Source organism: Lithobates pipiens, unplaced genomic scaffold, assembly GCF_037356315.1.
Source record: "Lithobates pipiens isolate NorthernLeopardFrog02 unplaced genomic scaffold, aLitPip1_a1.2 Scaffold_24, whole genome shotgun sequence".
NCBI classification, from domain to species: domain Eukaryota; kingdom Metazoa; phylum Chordata; class Amphibia; order Anura; family Ranidae; genus Lithobates; species Lithobates pipiens.
Genome location: NW_027507786.1, coordinates 16,237,314 through 16,262,274, shown reverse-complemented (window position 1 = coordinate 16,262,274; position 24,961 = coordinate 16,237,314). Strand labels below are relative to the sequence as shown.

The window sequence follows — 24,961 nt, the reverse complement described above, 5'->3', positions numbered from 1 at the left end:
AAGAAGATGTCGTGCTATTCGAGGTTTTTTATCTTGCCAAATATATTTACGGAGCAAGGATTGTGTTTGCGTGAAAAAGGAGGATGATAGGGGTATGGGTAGAGCTCGGAATAGATAGAGTAGCTGGGGGAGTTTGAGCTTCTTAAATGCTGCGAGTCTACCTGATGCGGAGAGGGTGAGCTTAGAAATGTTGGCAAGGTCTGCGGGAAGTTTAGCTAAGAATGGAACAAAATTCGCTTTATATAAGACAGTAGGGTTGGACGTAAGAGCAGTACCCAGATAAGTGAGGGAGTTTGAAGACCATGCATATTGATATTTGTTGCGCAAGTGTTGTTGGATTGGTTGAGGCAAGGCTAAAGGTAGTATGAAAGATTTGGTTATGTTCACCTTATAATACGATACACAACTAAAATCATCAAGTAAGCTTTGCACAGAAGCCAGGGAAGAGGAGGGATTAGTCAACGTGAAGATCACGTCGTCAGCAAAGAGGCTAATCTTGTGTTCTTTATCGGCAATTGAAACTCCTGATATAAGTGTGTGGGATCTCACTTTAGCCGCGAGGGGTTCAATTAACAGATCAAAGATTAGCGGTGAGAGGGGGCAACCTTGACGGGTGCCATTGGATATGTTAAACTCAGTGGATAGCATGGATGAGCAATAAACTTGTGCTGATGGGGTAGAGTACAATGCCAAAATAGCCATCAATATATGACCCTGGAAGCCAAATTTTTCCAATGCTTGTTTTAGATATTGCCAGTGGACCCAATCGAATGCCTTCTCCGCATCCAAGGATAGAAGCAGAGAAGGCATCCGATGGGCCACCGCATGGTGGATTATATTGACCATACGTCGGGTTGCGTCAGACGTTTGGCGGCCTTTAATAAATCCTGACTGGTCAGGGTGTATCAGTTGTGGCATAATATCAGCTAATCTATTAGCTATTACTTTAGCAAAGAGTTTTACATCATGGTTTAGTAGGGATATAGGATGAAAATTTTGTGTGGAGGTGGGCTCCTTCCCTGGCTTCGGAATTGTTATGATTAAAGCTTTCAACATTTCATGTGGAAGAGAGGCCGAGGAGGCAGCCGAATTAAACACTGGAGTAATGTGTTTGGTGAGAATATGGTGAAATTGTTTAAAGTATTCTCCCACAAAGCCATCAGGCCCGGGTGCTTTGTTGTTAGGTAAGGATTGGATGGCATGAGTAATTTCTGCTACTGTGAAGGGTGCATTTAGTTCAGCTAGTTGGGAGGGAGATAGGCTGGGTAGACAAGTTGTATCTAAAAATGCTTTGATTTGTAGGGATGTTGGTTGAAGTTGATCTTGGTTATCTTTCAAGTTATAGAGATCACTATAGTAGGTGCTAAAGGCGTTTGCGATGGCTTGTGGATCAGTCAGTTTGACATTGGTATGTGGGTGATGGACGTAAGGAATACGGGACTTAGTGGAGTATCCCTTAATCTGATGAGAGAGCAATCTACCTGGCTTATTACTTTCAGCATAAAATCTCATTTTTAATCGTTTTTGGTGTTTGTCATGAGTTTTGATCAATAAGGCTCTGAGTTCTAATCTGAGGGCAATAAGTTTCGCCTTAAGCGTTTGTGTGGAAGTTTGCTTATTAAGGAGATCAGTAGTTTGGATGTCTGCCAATAGGGTGTTCATTCGCTGCCTCCTTTGCCTCTTATCTCTAGCCCCTAATTGAATAAAAAGACCGTGCATATATGCTTTATGCGCTAACCAAAGAATATGGGGGTCAGACACTGAGCCTGTGTTTTGTTCAAAGAACGACAATAGATTGTCCTGTAGAACCTGTGCATGCTGTGGGGATTGCAGTATCCTGGTGTTAAATCTCCATAAATAAGTCGGGTTATATTTAGTGGTATCCTCAATGGTCAAGCTTACAGGGGAGTGGTCAGACCAGGTGGTCAGATGTATATTTGAAGCAGATATTTTCTGCAGAGTCCATTGATCTGTGAGAAAAGGGTCTATACGTGAATATGAGTTATGACAAGGAGAGAAAAATGTGAAGTCTTTTTCGTCTGCGTGGATACAACGCCATGCATCGTAGAGTTCCAGCTCATGTAGAAGCGAGTTTAGTTCTGGACGTTTCCTTGTGGTGTGAGATGATGCATCTAGGATAGGGTCAGGGGTGCAGTTGAAATCGCCACACCATATAATAGCGCCATGTTGGATTTCTTTACCTTTTTTATGTAGCTTTCGTAGGAAACGAGATTGATGTGTATTTGGGACATATACATTAACTATAGTGTAAGGGGCATCATTAATATAACATTTCAGAATAATATACCGTCCTCCTGAGTCCAGAAAATATCGGTCTTGTCGGAAAGTCAAGGAGCTGTTAATGGCTATGAGCACTTCCTTCTTTTTTTGATCCGCGTTGGCTGTGTAGATGGTAGCAAAGTTTCTGTTGGTGCAGGAGGGGGGGTTACTGGCTAGGAAGTGTGTCTCTTGCGCACATAATATGTCGCATTTGGTTTGTTTAGCTAGAGCCCATAAGGAGGCTCTTTTGGCGGGATGATTCAGACCCTTAGCATTAATTGTAACAATGGTAATTGTCATGGTGTGAACTTGAGGGATAGCTGTTGTGACTGAAAAAAGAAATATCGTCGCTTACTTCATAGATGAGGACGATGGCCGCTACGTGCACAAGAGTCTCGTCAATATATGTTGTTGGGGAGATAGTGTCTATCAATTCGCGTATGCGGTTCCGAGAAGGGTTGCAGAGGTAGTCTTTAGGATGAGAAACCAGCGGTAGAACTTGAATACCTGTAGAGGATGAGGGAGAAGGAAAACAAACAAAAAATAAAGAGAAACAAAGAAAAAATAGGGAACGAGACTGAGGTGCTCCCCAGGTATTGGTTATTAGTCCAACAGGGAGAGAGTGATGCTTGGGGTGTAAAAGGGTGAGATTGGAACAAAAATAGTTCTCAGGGTACCGGAACGACACTCCAGTGTCCGAAAAAAAAAGGGACCCTGAAGGGGGATAACAGTCTAATGCGACCGAGTGTGATCAGGAGTCACATCCAATCGGCCATAATAAGATATTGTACCGCAGCCAATTAATTAGGTAGTGCGCTCCTATGCCCTCTCTGTGGAAGAGGATGGGTTATCATGGAATCGTGCTTTGATCCATTGGTATCAGATCACTATTGGATGGGATAATGGCCCACTCTCGCAACATATGCAGCCCTTGTTCGACTGAGGAGACCACATGCTTTGATCCAGCGTGATTGATGGATATTTTGTCAGGAGCAATCCATTGGTATTGGATTTGGTTTTTACGTAAGGTTTTAGTAATGTTGTTCAGTTGCCTACGTCTGCTCAGGGTGTGCTGGGAGAGGTCGGCGAAGATTTGGAGGTGAGTATAAGGTTCAGGTAACGTTGGCATAGCCCTCACTTTCTGCATAAATTGCTCCTTAATATGAAAAAAATGCACCCTGAGGATGACATCTCTGTGGCATCAGGCAAAAAAGCAGGTTTTGGTAATCTATGAATACGATCCACAAGCAGTTCCATATTCTTAGCTTCTGGGAGTACCGATTTGATTAGGCCTTTCGCAAAGGCAGGGAGTTCAGTATTTTGCACAGATTCTGGGACCCCACGGAGTTTAAAATTATTACGGCGGGCTCTGTCCTCCAAATTTGCCAGTTTGTCAGTTAACCATTTTGTTTCCTGGGCCTGTACTTCTTGTGAGTCAAATATGTCGTTTATGGTGGCAGTCATGGCGTATACATTAGATTCTAAATGGGTGACTCTGTTATCCAATATTTTCACATTATTGCCAAAGCCCTGCATGACCGACATTATGTCTGAGGCCGCGTACACACGGGCGGACTGTTCGCCCAACCTTGTCCGCTGAACAGTGTTTGGGCGGACAGTCCGCTCGTGTGTGGGCTTTCAGCGGACAGTTTCAGCGGACAGTTGGACGGACAAAGTCTTTCGGAAATTCCGAAAAACTGTCCGCTGAAACTGTGTTTGAGCGAACAGTCCGCCCGTGTGTGGGCCTGTCCGCTGTACTTTCGAAATGAGCGGACTGTTCCCGCTCGGAAAGTCCGCCCATTTCGAGCGCGTGTACAGGTAGGCGGGGCCCGCGAAGGAGACGTCGCGGGCTCCGCCGCCTGGAATGGGCTTAAAGGGGAACCCCAACGCCGAAAAAAATCGGCGTGGGGGTTCCCCCAAAGTCCACACCAGACCCTTGTCCGAGCACGCTACCCGGCCGGCCAGGAAAGGGGGCGAGCGAGCGCGCCCCCCCTCCTGAGCCGTACCAGGCCGCGTGCCCTCAACATGGGGGGTGCCTTGGGGAAGGGGGGCCGCGCGGCCCCCCCCACCCCAAAGCACCTTGTCCCCATGTTGATGAGGACAAGGGCCTCTTCCCGACAACCCTGGCCGTTGGTTGTCGGGGTCTGCGGGCGGGGGGCTTATCGGAATCCGGGAGCCCCCTTTAAGAAGGGGGCCCCCGGATACCGGCCCCCCACCCTATGTGAATGAGTATGGGGTACAATGTACCCCTACCCATTCACCTGTGAAATAAAGTACAAAAAAAAACACAACACAGGGAAAAAATATTTTATTGCACAGCTCCGGGGGTCTTCCGTCTTCGGGGGTCTTCTCGCCGGACTCCTCCGCTATCTGTGTGTAGCTCTTTTACTAGCGGAGGAGTCCGGCTTTCTTCCTCCCCGCCGCCGGCCTCTTCTCCCGACTTCGGGGGTCTTGTCCCCCTCTTCGGTTCTTCTGCCGGGCCACCGCGCCTTCTTCTAGCTCTTTTACAGGCGGTGGCCCGGTCTTCTGTCGCCGCTGCCTTCCGTTCTTCTGTCGCCGCCTTCGGTTCTTCTGCCGGGCCACCGCGCCTTCTTGTAGCTCTTTTACAGGCGGTGGCCCGGTCTTCTGTCGCCGCTGTCGTCGCCGCCGCCGCCTTCCGTTCTTGTTCTTCTTCTTGTTCTTCTTCTTCTTCTCCTGGAGATGTTGACTCGACGAGCTCTCCGGCCGGAATGCCAGAGCCGCGCTGTGCGGTCACTTATATAGTGACAATGGGGCGGTGTCACATGGTATATGTCACATGGGTTGGTCACATGGTGACCCCGCCCCCTTACGATGTCATAGTCCCCATGTGACATCAACCCATGTGACCAACCCATGTGACATATACCATGTGACACCGCCCCATTGTCACTATATAAGTGACCGCACAGCGCGGCTCTGGCATTCCGGCCGGAGGGAGCGACGTGTCAACATCGCCTGGAGAAGAAGAAGAAGAACAAGAAGAAGAACAAGAACGGAAGGCGGCGGCGACGACAGCGGCGACAGAAGACCGGGCCACCGCCTGTAAAAGAGCTACAAGAAGGCGCGGTGGCCCGGCAGAAGAACCGAAGGCGGCGACAGAAGAACGGAAGGCAGCGGCGACAGAAGACCGGGCCACCGCCTGTAAAAGAGCTAGAAGAAGGCGCGGTGGCCCGGCAGAAGAACCGAAGAGGGGGACAAGACCCCCGAAGTCGGGAGAAGAGGCCGGCGGCGGGGAGGAAGAAAGCCGGACTCCTCCGCTAGTAAAAGAGCTACACACAGATAGCGGAGGAGTCCGGCGAGAAGACCCCCGAAGACGGAAGACCCCCGGAGCTGTGCAATAAAATATTTTTTCCCTGTGTTGTGTTTTTTTTTGTACTTTATTTCACAGGTGAATGGGTAGGGGTACATTGTACCCCATACTCATTCACATAGGGTGGGGGGCCGGTATCCGGGGGCCCCCTTCTTAAAGGGGGCTCCCGGATTCCGATAAGCCCCCCGCCCGCAGACCCCGACAACCAACGGCCAGGGTTGTCGGGAAGAGGCCCTTGTCCTCATCAACATGGGGACAAGGTGCTTTGGGGTGGGGGGGCCGCGCGGCCCCCCCTTCCCCAAGGCACCCCCCCATGTTGAGGGCACGCGGCCTGGTACGGCTCAGGAGGGGGGGCGCGCTCGCTCGCCCCCCTTTCCTGGCCGGCCGGGTAGCGTGCTCGGGCAAGGGTCTGGTGTGGACTTTGGGGGAACCCCCACACCGATTTTTTTCGGCGTTGGGGTTCCCCTTTAAGCCCATTCCAGGCGGCGGAGCCCGCGAAGTCTCCTTCGCGGGCCCCGCCTACCTGTACACGCGCTCGAAATGGGCGGATTTGCCTCCTTACGTGGGCGAGTCCGTTCATTTCAAAAGTTGAGCGAACTGTTTGCCCAACCTTGTTCGTCAAACAGTCCGCTCGTGTGTGGGCAAGTCCGCTCATGCAAATTTTGAGCGGACTGTTTGACGAACAAGGTTGGGCAAACAGTCCGCGCGTGTGTACGCGGCCTCACTGTAAGGAGCTGCGGAGGGACATAAGCATTTCTTTGAGGGTAGTGTCCATAACAGCCTGGCCCAAAGTAGGAAAGGAAGCAATGGCATCCGTTTGAGGGCTCTGTGTTGGTAGGCCATAGGACAGCCCTGTATTACTATCTCCCTTCTGGCTTGTTTCTGAGGCATCCATCCTCATTTTGCTTTTAGCAGGGCTGTGTGAGGTAGGAGACCCGGGCGGAGATCCTAAATTGTTCCCTGAGGCACAGGAACTTACCCGCGTGGCATCTGTAGTGGAGCGGTCGTCTCTCCCTTGCAAACAGCTGGGATGCTCCGCTGTTGTGACTCTTTCGTCTGCCGCGGCACCATCTTGGCCTCACCGCACGGACGGCTGATACATATAGGCCGTCAGCTTGCGGGGAAGCCTGGTCTCCTTTCGTTTCAGCGACATGTTCCCGGGATGCAGCGGGTGTTCGCACTGCTGAACGAAGTATTTATAAAGGCTGGGGTCTGCTTGTTGTCGCTGTGTGTCGCCGTGGATGTGGAGAGCTGTAAGTTCAGGCAGCCATTCCAGTCACGCCGGGGGGTTCAAATTTTTATTAGGTAGTATATGGGGGTCCCTGGTGCTATATAAAAATCTGACGGGGAACCTAAATAACTAACTGGCTAACCAGCGTCACCAGTGACACTTATACTGTGATCGCTGGTGAAAGGGTTAACTATGGGCTATCAGGGGGTTAAAACCATTATTGGGTAGTATATGGGGGTACCTAACGCTATAAAAACCTGGCGGTGAACCTAAAAAAATAACTAGCTACCTAGCGGCACTAGTGACACTAATGCAGCGATCAGAAAAAACGATTGCTTAGTAAAACTGGCAAAAGGGGGTGAAAGGGTTAACTAGGGGCAATCAGGGGGTTAAAACCATTATTGGGTAGTATATCGGGGTACCTAGCGCTATAAATACCTGTCAGTGAACCTAAAAAAAAAAACTAGCTACCTAGCGACACTAGCGACACTAATGCAGCGATCAGAAAAATGATCGCTTAGTGACACTGGCAAAAGGGGGTGAAAGGGTTAACTAGGGGCAATCAGGGGGTTAAAACCATTATTGGGTAGTATATCGGGGTACCTAGCGCTATAAAAACCTGGCGGTGAACCTAAAAAAATAACTAGCTACCTAGCGACACTAGCGACACTAATGCAGCGATCAGAAAAATGATCGCTTAGTGACACTGGCAAAAGGGGGTGAAAGGGTTAACTAGGGGCAATCAGGGGGTTAAAACCATTATTGGGTAGTATATCGGGGTACCTAGCGCTATAAAAACCTGGCGGTGAACCTAAAAAAATAACTAGCTACCTAGCGACGATAGCGACACTAATGCAGCGATCAGAAAAATGATCGCTTAGTGACACTGGCAAAAGGGGGTGAAAGGGTTAACTCTAGGGGCAATCAGGGGGTTAAATCTTTATTGGGGGGTGATAGGGGGCTACCCTGGACCTAACACTAACTGCCCTGACAGTTTTTACTTTTACAACTGACACTGAATGCAGTGATCAGTAAATAAATGATCCCTGCAATCAGTGACACTGTGACTGGGGGGGGGGAGGGAGGCGGGGGAGCGATCGGGGGGATCGGGGGGGTTTGTGTGCCTATGTGTACCTACATGTCAGTGTAGTGTTGGTGCACACTTACTTTCTGTCTTCTCCTTGTAGTCCGGTCAAAAAGACCGCCCCGAGGAGAATGACATCACTTCCTCCTTCCTGTGTATACAATACACAGTGGGAGGAAGCTTCTCATTGGCCAGGAGCGATCGAGAGGGGGTGGCCAGAAACCAACGGCCATCCCCTCATCATGGATCGCTCCTGGAGCGAACCGGACCGCCGTATCCAGCGGGAGGGGGTCCGATCGGACCCCCCACCCGCTGGAAGGCAGGCACGTACATGTACGTGCTTGTGCCTGCCTGTGCCATTGCGATGACGTACAATGGCAATACGGCGGTCCTTAAGTGGTTAACAGTAAACTGAGGTTATATAGTGAAATACAGTACTTAGAACTCCATATGAATGTTTAGATGTTGAATTTTAAAATCAGCAAACTTCTGTTTGATCAGCAAACCTGTGAGATGAGCAGGCTTGCCGCTGCTTTGAAAATTCAACATCTAACCAGTCGGACAGAGTTCTAAGTACTGTATTTCACGATATAACCTCAGTTTACTGGTAGAAATAAGTGTAAAATGCAAAACTCCAGGGTGTAACAAGATGTCCGCTTTCTCCCTTCTCAGTGTATCCTTACTAAGGAGGAGTGCTGGGTGTAGCAAGATGATGGCAATGGAACATCACTTCCTTTACACATTCTGTCGGGTCGCCTAATCTGACGTAACACCGCATTCAGACCTTAGTCCGCTATTTAGTGATGCCCGATTTAGACCTAAGGCCGCGTACACACGGGCGGACTGTTCGCCCAACTTTGTCCGCTGAACAGTGTTTCGGCGGACAGTCCGCTCGTGTGTGGGCTTTCAGCGGACAGTTTCAGCGAACAGTCTGCTGAACAAAGTTTTTTGGAATTTCCGAAAAACGGTCCGCTGAAACCTTGTTTCAGCGGACAGTCCCCTCATGTGTAGGCTTGTTCGACAAACTAAGTTCCGCGCATGCTCAGAAAGGATTTACACGTCGAAGGTTGTATTGCAGTGTATAGGACGTTGTATTTTTCGTCCCGTCGTACGTGCCGTTCACGTCTTCGCGCAAGTTTCAGCGGACTGTTCGTTCGTTGTGTGTAGGCAAGTCCGTCCATGCTAATTTTGAGCGGACTGTCCGCTGAAACTGTTTGACGAACAAAGTTGAACGAACAGTCCCCGCGTGTGTACGCGGCCTTAAAGTGATTGTAAACCCACTAGCTATAAAAAAAAAATCTTCAAGACAAAGGCATAAATAATGAGCTGGTATGCACAGCATACTAGCTCTTTATGAATTATTTACCTTAGATCAAAGCCCTCACAGCGGTCCTTGTACACCACTCTGGGCCGGCGACATTGCTTCCGGGTATCTCAGGCTCCTGCGCTGTGATTGGCCGAAGCTGCGATGATGTCACACTAACTGAAGCACAGGCACGGACATGCCATTATTTCAGTGCGCATGTGCCGATGACGACGATGACAACGTTAGAGTGATGGCCTAATAGAAAGGCAATCCCATGTTCCACACACTCCACACCTAGGGGACACCAGCCCAGCATATCTTAGAGAGGAAATGTATTGCAGAAGATGGGCTTTTAAATGGTAATCCCCATGGTTGAGATAAAACATATATGACACCAATCACAATTATAAAGATAAAAAAGTGTATTTATTAATACATATAGTGTTCATAAAAATTGAGGCAAAAAGGGCACCTAAAGCCCAAATGTATGTAGAGAATACATCACATGATTCCTGCACACTTATGGGCCGTTATCTCTCATAACCAGACTAACGTAGGAAAATAAATCCTTACAATTATGGATAATGATTCACAGACAATAATGCCAATAAATGTGGACTTTGCCTTTCTAAAAGAATTTCAAATCATTTCCTAACGCTCCACCATTCCATAGTCCACTCATCTATTTCTAATATTCTCTATGTAGCATAGTTATATAGTAGGTGAGGTTGAAAAAAGACACAAGTCCATCAAGTCCAACCTATAACTTATTTAAGTTTCTCACTTTTATTACCCTGTTTTTTTTTTCCAGTAATTGTTGTCTTTGTAATTTTTTCCTAACATTTTGCAAAATCTTTGCATATAAGTACTGCTGGGACTGAGAATTGGGGTAGAACCCCCTAAAAAGCTTGTCCTTAAAATTAAACAGTTAGGCCGCGTACACACGGGCAGACTGTCTGGCCAACTTAGTTCGTCAGACAGTCTGACAGACAATCCGTCCTAATTTCGAATGAACGGACTTGACCACACACGACGAACAGACAGTCCGCTGAAACCTAGCGCGATGACGTGTACAGCACGTACGGCGGGACTAGAAATACGACGTCCAATACACTGCAATGCAACCTTTCGCCGTGTAAATCCTTTCTGAGCATGCGCCATACTTAGTCCGTCCAACTTGCCTACTCACGAGCGGACTGTCCGCTGAAACCAAGTTTGGACGGACAAAATTACGGAAATTCCGAAAGACTTGGTTCGGCAGACAGTCCGTCCAACTTGCCTACTCCCGAGCGAACTGTCCGCTGAAACCAAGTTTGGACGGACTGTCTTATGGAAATTCCGAAAAGACTTGGTTCACCAGACTGTCCGCTGAAAAAGTCCGCTGAAGCCCACACACGAGCAGATTGTCCGCTGAACTGTGTTTCGGCGGACTAAGTTGGGCGGACAATCCTCTCGTGTGTACGCGGCCTTAGTTGGATGGACAATCCTCTCGTGTGTACGCGGCCTTAGTGCAAATGAAAAAAAAAAAAAAACATAATGGACAGAACTCAACTGTGTTGGGCCATTAACAGTTATTTTCCTATATTGAGGTGTATTTAAGGCTGGGTTCACACTGAAGCGATGCGGGAACGCCGTGAATCCGCGGCATTTTCCCGCATCGCATGCCTCCCGCCGGCAGTTCACACTGCCCTATGCGGACTGCTGGGAGTGTCAATGAAATCTTAATGACACCTCCCAGATCAGTTTGCATATCGCAGTGCGATCTGCAAACTCGGACAGGAATCGGATCGCATGGTGTGAACACCCATGCGATCCGATTCTGCTGCGGACCAAAAAAAGGGTCCTGTGCGAGTTTGCGGCGGGTGCGATGCGAATTCAGCCATACTATCTGTATGGCTGAACTCGCATCGCACAGAGATCGGATGTGATGTGCACTGCAGTGCGGTGCGAATCACATCCGGTTCTCGCTGCCGCGTCAGTGTGAACCCAGCCTAAAGGGACAAAACAGGAAAACGGGGGGGATGTATTGTATGGTAGAAATATATGAAAGATGTTTTTTTTTTGCCTTGACATATGCATTAAAAGTATTGTAAAGACAATTAAAGAGGTTCTGTCATGCTTTTTTATATTCCAAGGGATGTGTACATTCCTTGTAATAGGAATAAATGTGATCCAAAATTTATTTATTTTTTATTTTATTTATTTTAATTTCAAGTGCCCCGTCCCGCCGTGCATGTGCACAGAAGCGAGCGCATACTTACATCACTCCCGCACATTAAAACGGTGTTCAAACTACACATATGAGATATTGCGTTAGAATGCAATAATTCTAGCACTAGACCTCCTCTGTAACTCAAAACTGGTAGCCTGTAGAAACTTTGTCTATGGAGATTTTTACGTGCCAAAGTCTGTCACTATTTCATGAGTGGGCGCAATTTTGAAGGGTGACATGTTGGGTATCAATTTACTCAGCGTAAACACAACAGGAAAACAGGGGCGTATGTCTATACTTACCTGCTCCTTGCAATAGAATTGCACAGAGGCAAAAAAAAACAGGGGCTGAAAAATTGGGCCTTAGGTACTGGTGCTGGTGCCATGACACTGAAACCTCTCACAGATACTTTAGTTGGAGCACAGGAATGAGCCCTGCTGCAAAGTATTGCATCAAAAATTGTAATTACACGCCCCTGTTAAACATGGGGCTTTAGGTACTGGTGCCACAACACTGCAACACCTCATAGAAACCCTAGTTGGAGAGCAGGAATGAGCCCTGTTGCAAAGTATTGCATCAAAAATTGGACCTTAGGCACTGGTGCTGGTGTCACAACACTGCATCCACTCACAAATATTGTAGTTAAGCGCAGCAACGAACCCTTCTGCAAAATATTGCATCAAAAATTGTAATTACTCTAAAGTTTGTTTGGGATACTGTATGTATTTTCCCAGCGACTTCTCTTTTCACTGTGCCAGCCATATAGTGTGTCCCGGGAAGAAAAAAAAAAAGAATAATGTCACTCTAATGTTCATTCGAGATATTAACTACTTGCTTACTGGGCACTTAAACCCCCTCCTGCCCAGACCAATCTTCAGCTTTCAGCGCTGATGTACTTTGAATGACAATTGCGCGGTCATACAACACTGTACCCAAATGAAATTTTTATCATTTTTTTCCCACAAATAGAGCTTTATTTTGGAGGTATTTAATTACAGCTGGGAGTTTTATTTTTTGCTAAACAAACAAAAAAAGATGCCAAATAAAAAAAAAAATCATGTTTAATAGTTTGTTATAAAATTTTGAAAACAGGTCATTTTTCTCCTTCATTGAAGTGCGCTGATGAGGCGGCACTGATAGGCTGCACTGGTGGGCACTGATAGGCTGCACTGGTGAGCACTGATAGGCATAGTTAAGGCGGCACTAATAGGCACAGATAAGGTGGCACCGATAGGCACAGATAAGGCAGTACTGATGGGCACAGATAAGGTGGAACTGATGGGCAAAGATGGGCACAGATAATATGGCACGGATGGGTGGCATGGATGGGTGGCATGGATAAGTGGCACTAAGGGGCACTGATAGGTACCACTGATAGATGGGACTTATGGGCACTGATAGGTGGCACTGATAGGTGGCTCTGAAAGGTGGCACTGCTGGGCACTGATGGGCGGCACTGATGGGCACTGATGGGCACTGGTAGATGACACTGATGGGCACGGATATGTGGCACTGGGGTGCAGCACCATTGTTGAGGCAGATTGTGGGCACTGATGGGTGGCACTGTGGGCACTGCTGGGTGGCACTATGGGCACTGCTGGGTGGCACTATTGGCACTGATGGGTGGCACTGACGGGGGCACTTATTTATTATTGAGGTGGCACTGGCAGGGGGCAGGTGGGCACTGGCAGGGCTGGCCGTGATCGGGACATCAGTTCCGATAACGGCCGCTGGTTATCGGCTCTTTTTTTTTTCCTTGCGCTGTCAGCGCGAGGAGGAATAATAGCCGATTGCTGGCTCCGTTGTATCACATGATCAGCTGTCATTGGCTGACAGCTGATCACGTGGTAAGGGGTCGGGATAGACCCCTTGCTCGGATCCGTGATCAGGCGAGTCGCATAGTCATCAGGCGAGTCTCGCATGCCGCTCGTGCACGGGACGGCGTCAATAGACGTCGTCCCGGCAAAGGAGGTCCGCGCTGTAGCCGTCATTTGGCTATAGCGCAGATCTCTAGTGGTTAATTATATTCTCCCACCGATTTCTCTTTTCGCTGTGCCGATCACATATTTTTTTCCTCTGTTATATATTGCCATAGAAGTTGGGACCTGAGTTGTTGTTATTCTGGAGGGGGGTGGGGAGGGGGAAGGTTAAGGGAGGGAAGGGAGAGAGGGGGGAGAAAACCTGCAAGTAGCTGTATGGTGTTAGAGGGATGACCGACTGGAAGAGGTTGGAAGTAGGGGGAGTTGATTTTGGACGGGATTAGATAAGTATAGTTTTTTTTGCCAGCATATATACCATTTTCTCGCAGGAGATAAGGCCTTGCCTTCCCGTTTCTCCCTTTTTCGCAATCCTCCCACACCTTTACTGGCTTTGTCTGCCTTTGGTTTTTGAGATATCAAATAGACCCAATAAGGGGGGACAGGAGGAGAGAGAAAGAAGGAAGAAGAATAAAATCTAAAATAGTTCAGGGGTCAAGGATCCCAGTAAATAGTATACAGTGGTATCGCCTAGCTGAAAGTAGCAAGAGGGATGAGGTTGCCTTTTCCTTTGGTTCTTCTTTTGCCTCTCCCTCAGTACATAATTGGATTAATCATAAGTCAATAGCAGTGTTCCTGTAGTTTCCAGGTAGACCGGGGAGTGGTTAGTGGTTGGATACTAATAAGGAATAATAGATATTAAACTGGGAAGATGCAGAACTAGAACAAAAAATAACCGCATAAGAGGGAAAACCACGAAGGGAGGCGCCCCCAAAACCCCTAAAGAAACTGCAGTACAAGTACGATTAAACAATATATATGGTAAAAGGGCTAAGCCCTAAAAGCCCAGGACTGGAAAAACAGGACAGGACAGTCAGTGAAACAAGGAAAGAAGAAAGAACTTATTAAGAACAAAGGAGATTGCTCTGACCTCTTCAGAGAAGATATGTGTACAGAAAGCAAAGCAGAGATTAGTAAGATGGAAGAACAGAATACAAACGGGCAAATCATAACAACGATAGAAATGTCAGAGATGTTAATCAGATTGGAGAATTCAATTAAAGGGGAAATCACGGTGCTACGAACAGATCTGGGACATTTGCTGACTCCTGTGGAAGAGATGGAGGAGAAAACTGATAATCAAGCACAGGAACTTTCTAAATTAACCACTTCAATACCGGGCACTTAAACACCTTCCTGCCCAGACCAATTTTTAGCTTTCAGCGCTGTCGCACTTTGAATGACAATTGCGCGGTCATGCTACACTGTACCCAAATGCAATATTTATCATTTTTTTCCCACAAATAGAGCTTTCTTTTGGTGGTATTTAATCACCTCTACGGTTTTTATTTTTTGCGCTACAAATAACAAAACAAAATGAAAATTTTGAAAAAAAATATGTTTTTTTTGTTCCGTTTCAAAACTTTGTAAATAAGTACGTTTTCTCCTTCACTGATAGGCACTGATGGGGCAGCACTGATGGGGCTACCCTGATGGGCACCAATGATGTGGCACCAATGAGGTGGCATTGATGGACACTGATATGTGGCACTGATAGGTGGCACTGATGGGCACTGATAGGCGGCACTGATGGGTGGCACTGATGGGTGACATGGATGGGCACTGATAGGTGGCACAAATTGGCACTGATAGCTGGCACGGATTGGCACGGATGGGCAGCACAGATGGGAATGGATAGCTGGCAAAGATGGGCATGGATAGGCGACACAGATAGGCGGCACAGGTGGGCACAGATAGGCGGCACAGGTGGGCACTGATAGGCAGCACAGGTGGGCACTGATAGGCGGCACAGGTGGGCACTGATAGGCGGCATTGTATTGTGTTATACTGTACTAATGGATGCCAATCAGTGCCAAACAATAATGCATGCCAATCAGTGATGCCCATTGTGGGCACTGATTGGCATCCATTATGGGCACTGATTGGCATCCATTGTGGCACTGACTGGCATCCCTGGTGGTCTAGGGAGGATTACCTTTTGCTGGGCATCCCTGGTGGTCTGGTGGCCTCACTGGCGGTCCAGTGTGGGCATCCTCGGGGAGGCTGTGCTGATAATGGATCAGCACAGACCCCCCCTGTCAGAGGAGCAGCCGATCGGCTCTCCTCTACTCGTGTCTGACAGACGCGAGTGAGGAAAAGCTGATCACCGGTTCTTCCTATTTACACCGTCTGAGACTCTTTACCGAGATCGTAGTTGCAGGGTGTCAGACTCACACCCCGCAACAACGATCACCGCGATGCGCGCCCCCAGTGGCGAGCAGCGGCTCATAATCCTCATCACATCATATGATGTCCGATCAGGATTATGCAACCACTTTGCCACCGTCAATTGCCTATAGGGCGGGCGGCAAGTGGTTAAAAGAACAAGTTAGACTAGCCAAGACAAATCAGAGGAGAATCCTCTATAAATTAGAGGACCAAGAAAATCAAAGTAGGAGGCAGAATCTGAGAATACGAGGCCTACCTGAGGAAAACGGTGAAGATTTGAGGACAATCACAAATTTTATTTTCAAACCACTCCTGAATAAAGGGACAGAGGAATTCTTGAAATTCGATAGAATCCATCGGATTAGAAAACTTCAAAATATAGCTGCAGATCGACCCAGAGACGCTATTGCTAGGTTTCAAAAGGATGAAAAGAAGGCAGAAATTTGGAGTAACCTGAGGAGAGGAGCTCCACTGAAATATGGAGGAGTGGAATTACAAATTTTTATGGACCCAGCTCCTGAAACACTAGCAAGGAGACAATTTTTTAAACCCCTTTTAGAGCAAATGAGAACAGCAAATATTAAATAAAACTGGGGTTTTCTGATAGGATATAAGGATGGTAGATCCGCAAGAATAAGGTTCCCAGAAGAATTACTGGAATTTTGTGATAAATTGGACTTACAAGTCATAGAGATACCAGAATGGATAGACAGGGAGAGTCTCAAGTAGGGAAATGTAGATCAACAATTTTCTCTGTAATTTTCTCTTCTCTCCCCTTCTATATAATTCCTCATCTTTTTTTCCCCTCTTTTGTGTTTTCCTTCCTCTCACTGGAGAGAAATTGCATTATAGGCAGGATATGTGCACATTTGCCCAGGTGGGGTGCAGGGGGAGGGATGGGGAAATAGGGTGGAGATAGATAGATGACCACGAGGGTCGTATGTATGCATCAGGTCCGTGCTCCCCCTTTTTTGTGGGGGGGAGGGATGCCTCTCAGTCAATTGTAATAGGTAATAGTAGCAAATAACAATTACGTTTCTGACATATAACGTCCAAGGACTGAATATACCAGCCAAGCAACATAAAATCCTTAGAGAGTTAAAGCGATATGGAGCTGAAGTAGTACTTCTACAGGAGATACATCTTCTCCGGGATGTTAAATTACTCTCCAGGGATTTTCCGTTATGGTATTATGGGTATTCAACAACAAAGAAAGCTAAAGAGTTGGCGATTGGATTTGCGGCAGGGATACGGTTTAAACTAGAGGAAGGGGAGACGGACCCTGAAGGCAGATACCTCTTTTTGAGGCGGAGGTTAGGTGATATGGAATGTACATTAGCAGATATATACGCCCCTAATAAGAACCCAACAAATTACCTGAAGGAAATTATAGGGAAACTCATGGAGTTTAAAAGAGGCAGTGTCGTTCTGGCTGGAGATTTAAATTTCTGCATGGAGCCGAGAGTAGATAGTACGTCCCCTGTATGGGGGACAAGAGGCTTAGCTTTGGAAATAATTAAACAGAAAATGCACCAATATCAGCTTTTAGATATTTGGAGAGTTATGCACTCCAAAACACAAGATTATATGTTCTATTCCCCTGTACACGTGACGTATACTAGAATAGATTATATATTTGTAGATCATAATGCATTGGAGAAGATAACCAAATCAAATATAGGAATCTCAACACTGTCTGACCATTCCCCAGTGATTATGAAAATTAAGGTTATGGGATTACAAAGACCATCTTATAATTGGCGATTAAATGAAGCTCTTATACGAGATAAAAAAGATGTAGAAACAGTTCGCAAGGAGATAGACTCCTACTGTCATGTCACCTCTAGGTGAGGTGACAGATGCACACCGTAGGGATCAGGAGTGCACCGCAAGGTTGTGGACCCTATGGCTGACTGCTGCGGATGGGGGATCCCACTGGGGTTAGAGCGTAAGATTCCCTGGGGCACGGAGTCTAAGAGCTTGCAGGTGCTCACCAGCGCCTCTAGTGGTGAGGATGGACTTGGCTGCAACTGGCTCCAGGTCGCGACTCCCAGGGTCCCCCAGCTCACACCCACAGTAGGCAACAGGAGAATAGGGATGGTGAGGGACAAAGCCAAGGTCGGGGCCACAAGCAGACAGGAATAGTCAGGGACACGCCAAAAGGTCAGGATCACAGGCAAACAGAGATAGTCAAGGACACGCCAAAGTCGGTAACGGAACAACAGCAGAACACACAGCAGGTAACAGGAAGCTAACACACAAAGGTTGATCAGCAGGGCTGGCCTGCAGTGCACAGGTTAATATAGAGCTCTCTGATAGGAGCTAGGGTGGAGTCCTGCCAGAGGATGGATTACAAAAGCAGTCAGGTGAGGGTGGGCTGGTCTCTAGAGATGAACACATGGAAACAGGTAAGCAAACTATTGCAAAACCATGACACCTACTTTATGATACAAATGGAATTTCACATGCTACATTATAGGAGGCGCATAAGTCCTACATCAGAGGTATCCTTATTTTAATAGGGGCTGGGAAAAAAGGAGAGAACTAGAAGTATGAAATTGTTAATAGATGAGATACATAGATTAGAGCAAATCCATAAAAAAATATAAAGGACAACATCAAGAAGCTTTCCACCTATTGGTAACAAAAAGAGAAGAGTTAAAAGATCTTATGATACAGGACACGAAAATAACATTTAATAGAGTATTGAAAGATAAATACCTCTGGGGAAATAAACTTAGCAAACACTTAGCTAGAACATAAAAAAATTAAAAATCATTAAACTATATATAAAAAATTGAAAATAAGCACGGAGGAATGGTATACAAAACAAAGGAGATAGCGGAGGTGTTCCGGAAATATTATGGGGCTTTATATGCAGTAAATGAGGGCCAACATGATAAGGATAAAGCAAATAAAATAAAACAGTTTTTGGACAGTGCAGGAACCTCCCGAATATCGGACAGTGAAAGGGATGTGCTAGAAAAACCCATAACTGAGGAGGAGATCAATAAGGCCCTACTAGAAACCGCCCCTGGGAAAAGCCCTGGACCTGATGGGTTTTCGACCCTTTATTTAAAGAAATATAAAGAGATTCTGACACCATCGTTTGTCAATATATGAATGGTCTGGGGATGGAATATGAAATGAGTAGAGAGGCATAGGCGGCATTGATAATGGTAGTCTTGAAGGAAGGGAAAGATGGGACACATTGCTCAAATTATAGACCAATATCTTTGCTTAATGCTGATACAAAATTATATGCAAAAGTTTTAGCAAATAGGATGAAAGACCTGATGAAAGCCTTAGTCCATCCCGATCAGGTGGGATTCATTCCCGGGAGGGACAATGGAGTGGGAACATTGCTCCTCCTCCAGAAAATGAAAAATGGTGGGTCCCCAGGTCTATTCCTGTCGATTGATGCTGAAAAAGCATTTGATTGGGTAGACTGGGGACTCATCATAAAAACATTGGATGCCATTGGATTGGGTCCAAAAATGATCCATAGGATTAAAGTATTATATAAACAACCGACCGCGGCCATAAAGATCAATGGGAAATTATCCCCCTCCTTCGAAATGAAGAATGGTACGAGGCAGGAATGTCCCCTATGCCCATTACTTTTTGTACTATTTATTGAACCCCTTTTAGTAACAATCATGTCCAATCCCGATATAGGAGGAATTAGAGTTGGGGGTGTGGAGCATAAAGTTGCGGAGTTCGCCGCCGATTTTTTGTTCTACATACCCAGCCTTAGGCTAACAAAGCCCAATTTACTGAAAACTCTAAAACAATATGGGGAAATATCAAATTTTAAAATTAATTTGAACAAATCAGAGATTTTAAACATAAATTTAAATATGCAAGAAGAGCAAAGCCTGCAAAAGGAATTCAAATTCCACTGGAAGAAGAAAGGATTAAAATATCTAATAATATCTAAATATAAATAAATATCTAATAATAATGTTGGCAACTTTGCTAAAAAAAATATGCAAAGAAAACTATATTCCTCTATTAGATGAAATAAAAAATGAAATAAAAAAATATCATTTAGATCTCTCTCTTGGATGGGGCGGATTAATACAGTGAATATGGTTCTATTACCAAAGATTACTTGGTAACCAGATGTTGCCTATCGCCTTGCCACACTATTATTTTCAAGTTTTAAAGGCAATTATAATGAGATTTATTTGGCAAAACAAAAAACCCAGAATCTCATTTGCCATTCTGAAACAAGGGAAAACTGACGAGGCTTAGCGATACCTGATATTAAAAAATATTACCAGGAACTAGTGTTATCACGTGTTATAGAATGGGCATGGGAAAATAGTGAAAAACAATGGGTTAATATAGAAAATTATAATAGTGGAACACGGTTGAATAGGGTAATATGGAATCTTCCACACTTTAGGGGACTAGGGGAAAATACACACGAGTTGACAAGACATGCACTTAAAATATGGGATTCAGTTCACAAACAGTTTGAATGGAAATTTAACTCACCTTTAATTTATTTGAAAGAGAATGATTACTTTGTACCTGGGAAAAGGGACACAGGTGGGAATTGGGTTAGGGAAGCTACACAATTAAGAGATATAGTAATCAAAGGGAAAATAAACATACTTGCGGAGTTTCAACAAAACACAGATTTAATGATAATAAATGAATGGCGCTACCTCCAGGTGAAGCATTTTGTGGAGAACCTACCCCAATCAATACGAACAGGGGAAGATTTAACACCATTTGAATGACTAAGCATGGACGGGAGAGCAAAAAATGATATATCGCGGTTATATAAAATATTATTGACAAATGAGCAACTGGAGGTACTGCCATTCTTTAAAAAGTGGGGTAAAGAACTTGAATCACTTGAGTATAAACACAAGATAGGGAAGATTTTGAAATGAACACACAGCTCGGCTATAGATACTAGCACAGCTGAAATGAACTATAAGTGTTTGGCAAGGTGGTACGCAACACCAGATAGACTTAGTAGGTTCCAACCAGAGAAATCCCAGGACTGTTGGCGAGGATGTAGGGCAGTGGGAACAATGGCCCACCTGTGGTGGCACTGTACTAAGATTAAAGAATATTGGAAAGGAATCCTGCAACTTATTAAGGAAATAATGGGAGAAATAGTGCCTGAAGACCCGTGGATATGCTTATTCCACAGAACAGGGGGCTCAGTGAAACAATATAATAAAACCCTAGTACCCTACATGCTCAATGCAGCAAAAAGTCTTAACCCAAAAAAATGGCAGGAGGAAGAAAGCCCCAAAATGATAGATTGGATCTGGGCTATAAAAGGAAAATATTACTTGGAAAGTTTGAGATTCAGCGGAGAAGAGGGAAAGGAGAGAATGATGGACAAATGGGAATGCTGGCAGGAATTTAAGAGGACGTGGAGGTACATTGAAATAATAACTTAAAAAGAGTAGAGGTAATAATGCTATTAAAGAAAGAAAATATATAGAATTTAATGTGATGAGAGGTTGGGGGGAAGGGGAGGGATTAAACATATTGTATTGATTGGAAATTGAGTTGTACAAGTTTTTTGTTTCTCTTTTTTCTTAAAAAAAATTTAATTACAGGCCTCTGTTAAAGAGGGGCTTAAAAATTGGGCCTTTGGCACTGGTGCTGGTGCCACAACACTGCAACCACTCACAAATATTGTAGTTGAGCGCAGCAACGAACCCTCCTGCAAAATATTGCATCAAAATTGTAATTACACGCCCCTGTTAAACAGGGGCTGAAAAATTGGGCCTTAGGCACTGGTGCTGGAGCCACAACACTGCAACCCCTCACAGATACTCTAGTTTGAGTGAAAAAATGAGCCTTGCTGCAAAGTATTGCATCAGAAATTGTAATTACATGCCCCTGTTAAACAGGGGCTGAAAAATCGGGCCTTAGCCACTGGTGGCGGCGACCTGAACCAAAAATGATCTTCCAATCTATCAGCAGGATCATTGAGGAGTAAGAGGATAGTCAGTCAACATAACAGGATAGTCACTCAGCATCAGCATAGGCAGCCTTGAAGGGATGTGACATTTAAAAAAAAAATATTCGGTTACATCTGCTTCAGGTGCTTGGTAGCTGGTGGTGGTCCAAGATTGGCTCATCTTTATGAAGGTAAGTCGATCAACCGAGTCAGTGGACAGGTGCACCCTGTGATCGGTTACAAAGCCTCCAGCAGCACTGAGTGTGCGTTCCGAAAGTACGCTGGATGCAGGACAGGCCAGTAGCTCAATTGCATACTGTGCAAGCTCTGGCCAGTGATCCATCCTCAAGACCCAGTAACCCAGAGGATTTTCAGTGGGAAAGGTGTTCAAATCTGATCTTGCCCCTAGGTATTCCTGCACCATGTAAATCAGATGCTGGCTATTAAAAAAAAATTCTGAACGCATCGGTCAGATGGCCACCTTCTCCACCACTCCTTCTGTGACTGACGAAGCCTCAGCAACATATTGTCCAGGACCAGGAATTTGTAACCTCCCAGTCTCTGGGAACACGCCGCACAGACCTTTCTGATGTCTCATCCTCTGCTCCTTCTGCAATGGCAAGATAAGGTCCACAACTTTACCCTTGAACCATGGATAAAGGAGAGTTGCCAGCCAGTAATGATCCCTCTAATTAAACTGAAGAATACGAGGATCCTTCCACAGGCTTTTCAGGATCAGGGAGGCCATGCAGCGTAGGTTAGCTGAGGCATTCAGTCCGGAGTCCTCTGGGTCACTAAGGACGACATGATCCGCAAGTCCACGGGTTTCTTGGGACTGTAAATCATCCCTAAAAGACTGCTGCTGAAGCTGAGTGCTCCATGCTGGCACAATCTTCTTCCTCCTCCTCCTCCTCTTTCTGTGTGATTGGTGGCACAGCAGGAACACTGTCTGGATAAAGGGGGCCTTGAGAGGCAAGGAAGTCCTCCTCTTCCTGCCTCTGTTCTGCCTCAAGTGCCCCGTCCATTATTCCACAAAGTGTGTGCTGCAACAGGTGGACAAGAGGTACAGTGTCACTGATGCATGCCCTGTCACTGCTCACCATCCTCGTGGCCTCCTCAAATGTTGACAGGACAGCCCATACATCCCTGATTATGCCCCAACGGTGTGGGGAAAAAAACTGAGCTCCCCTGACCCTGTCCTGGTGCTGTAGTCGCACAGGTACTCATTGATGGCCCTCTGCTGCATGTGCATCTGCTGCAGCATGGCCAATGTTGAGTTCCACCTGGTGGGCATGTCACAGATAAGGCGTTTTTTGGGCAGGTTCAATTCCTTTTGGAGCTCAGCCAGCCAAGCACTGGCATTATATTACCCGCGGAAATGCACACAGATTTTCCTGGCCTGCCTCAGGACGTCCTGTAAGCCTGGGTACCTGCCCAAGAACTGCTGCACCACCAAGTTAAGGACGTGAGCCACACAGGGCACATGGGTCAGTTGTCCCTGTCAGAGGGCAGAGAGGAGGTTGGTGCCATTTTTTCGCAAACCACCATTCCTGGCTTAAGCTTGTATGGCATTAACCACCTCTCAGCCTTCCCCTGCAGAGCTGACAGAATATCTGCCCCAGCAGGAACACTGTCTGGATAAAGGGGGCATTGAGAGGCAAGGAAGTCCTCCTCTTCCTGCCTCTGTTCTGCCTTAAATGCCCTGTCCATTATTCCACACAGCATGTGCTCCAACAGATGGACAAGAGGTACAGTGTCACTGATGCATGCACTGTCACTGTTCACCATCCTCGTGGCCTCCTCAAATGGTGACAGGACAGTGCATGCATCCCTGATCATGCCCCACTGGCATGGGGGAAAAAAAACGAGCTCCCCCTCCTGCAACTGCTGCAGCTGCTTGTGGTATAGGACCAGAACAACACCAGCAATTGGGGTAGCATCAGGTGTACACTGTGCAGGGGGCACAATATACCGACTGTAACTCCTGCAGCTGCCTGTGGTATAGGACCAGAACAACCCCAGCAGTTGGGGTAGCTTCAGGTGTACACTGTGCAGGGGCACAATACACCGACTGCAACTGCTGCAGCTGCCTGTTGTATTGGAACAGAACAACACCAGCAATTGGGGTAGCTTCAGGTGTACACTGTGCAGGGGGCACAATACACAGACTGTAATTGCACTAGGTTTAAATGAAGACACTGTCTCTGCGTCTATCTCTATGAGCTGCCCGCAACACACTATGCAAGGCCGCAGCACAGGCGGCCTTATATCGTGTGGGGCATGTACTAAATTCCCTGAGCTCTAATTGGCCACATGCACCCTGCCTGTGGCTAATTATGGCTTTCCTCGCTGACGGCGCTGTGATTGGCCAAGCACGCGGGTCATAGTGCATGCTTAGCCAATCATCAGCCAGCAATGCACTGCGATGCCGCAGTGCATTATGGGCCATGAGCGCCACTCGAATGTGGCGCGAACGGCCCATAAAGTTCTGGTTTCGCAAACGGGCGAACAGCTGGTGTTTGAGTCGAACATGCTTTTGACTCGAACACCCAGCTCATCCCTAGTGCAGACTAAACCCCTGTTTTTAACGCATACTGTTAGACAGGATAATTTGGTTGGTCAGAGACTGGTCAGTAAGTTGAGCTGGGAATTGCTTTTGTTTTGCACATTGTAGTACTGTCTGAGAACCTCTGTTGTTCAGCATTGTAATGTAATAGTAATTAATAACAATAGTAATAATAATAATAAAAACAATAATAACAATAACAATCATAATTAGGATGATAATAATATAAAGTAATATCAGCATTGCCAAAACAACCTGTGTTGTACGGCTCTGTAATGTATCCTCAGGTACAATGACATTAAATACAGAAGAGTGACACTCACCTGATACGAGGAGGAGAAGAAAGAAGATTATATGCAGAATTTTCAGCCCGATCCTCATTGTACCATCCTAATTGGACCCACTTAAAGAGAATTGTGAGAGACGTCTGATCTACAAAGTAGCCAACTTTTTCTGAATCTTGTTTCACTTTTACTTTTCAGGTGATAACAGTGTAATCTCTGTAGGTGTGTGTGTACTCATAAAAAAGAGCTCAAAGAACCAGATAATAAAAGGATACTGACGTATATATATTTTTTTAACCACTTAAGGACCGAGCCTCTTTCTGAGATTTGTTGTTTACAAGTTAACCACTTGGGATCCGCGCTATTGCCAAATGACGGCATTAGCGCGGATCTACTTTTCCGGGACTACGTCTATTGACGTCGTCCCGTGCACGAGCGGCCTGCGCGCCCCCTGAGGGGCGCGCGCGGCGCGCTCTGTGATCGGCGAGTCCATGAGACTCGCCTGATCACCGATCCGTGGAAGG

The 24,961-nt window shown here is 46.3% G+C and overlaps 1 protein-coding gene across 2 annotated transcripts in view; it reads right to left on the bottom strand.

The window, feature by feature from the left end:
* Positions 1–24,601, bottom strand: part of LOC143929685 (natural cytotoxicity triggering receptor 3 ligand 1-like) — a 114,845-nt gene extending 90,244 nt beyond the window's left edge. For both annotated transcript variants that reach the window (XM_077453628.1, XM_077453629.1), the window contains exon 1: positions 24,477–24,601. In XM_077453628.1, coding sequence (XP_077309754.1) covers positions 24,477–24,534 — 58 coding nt within the window. In that variant the 5' untranslated portion in view covers positions 24,535–24,601. The remainder of the gene's footprint in view (positions 1–24,476) is intronic.
* Positions 24,602–24,961: the final 360 nt, after the last annotated feature.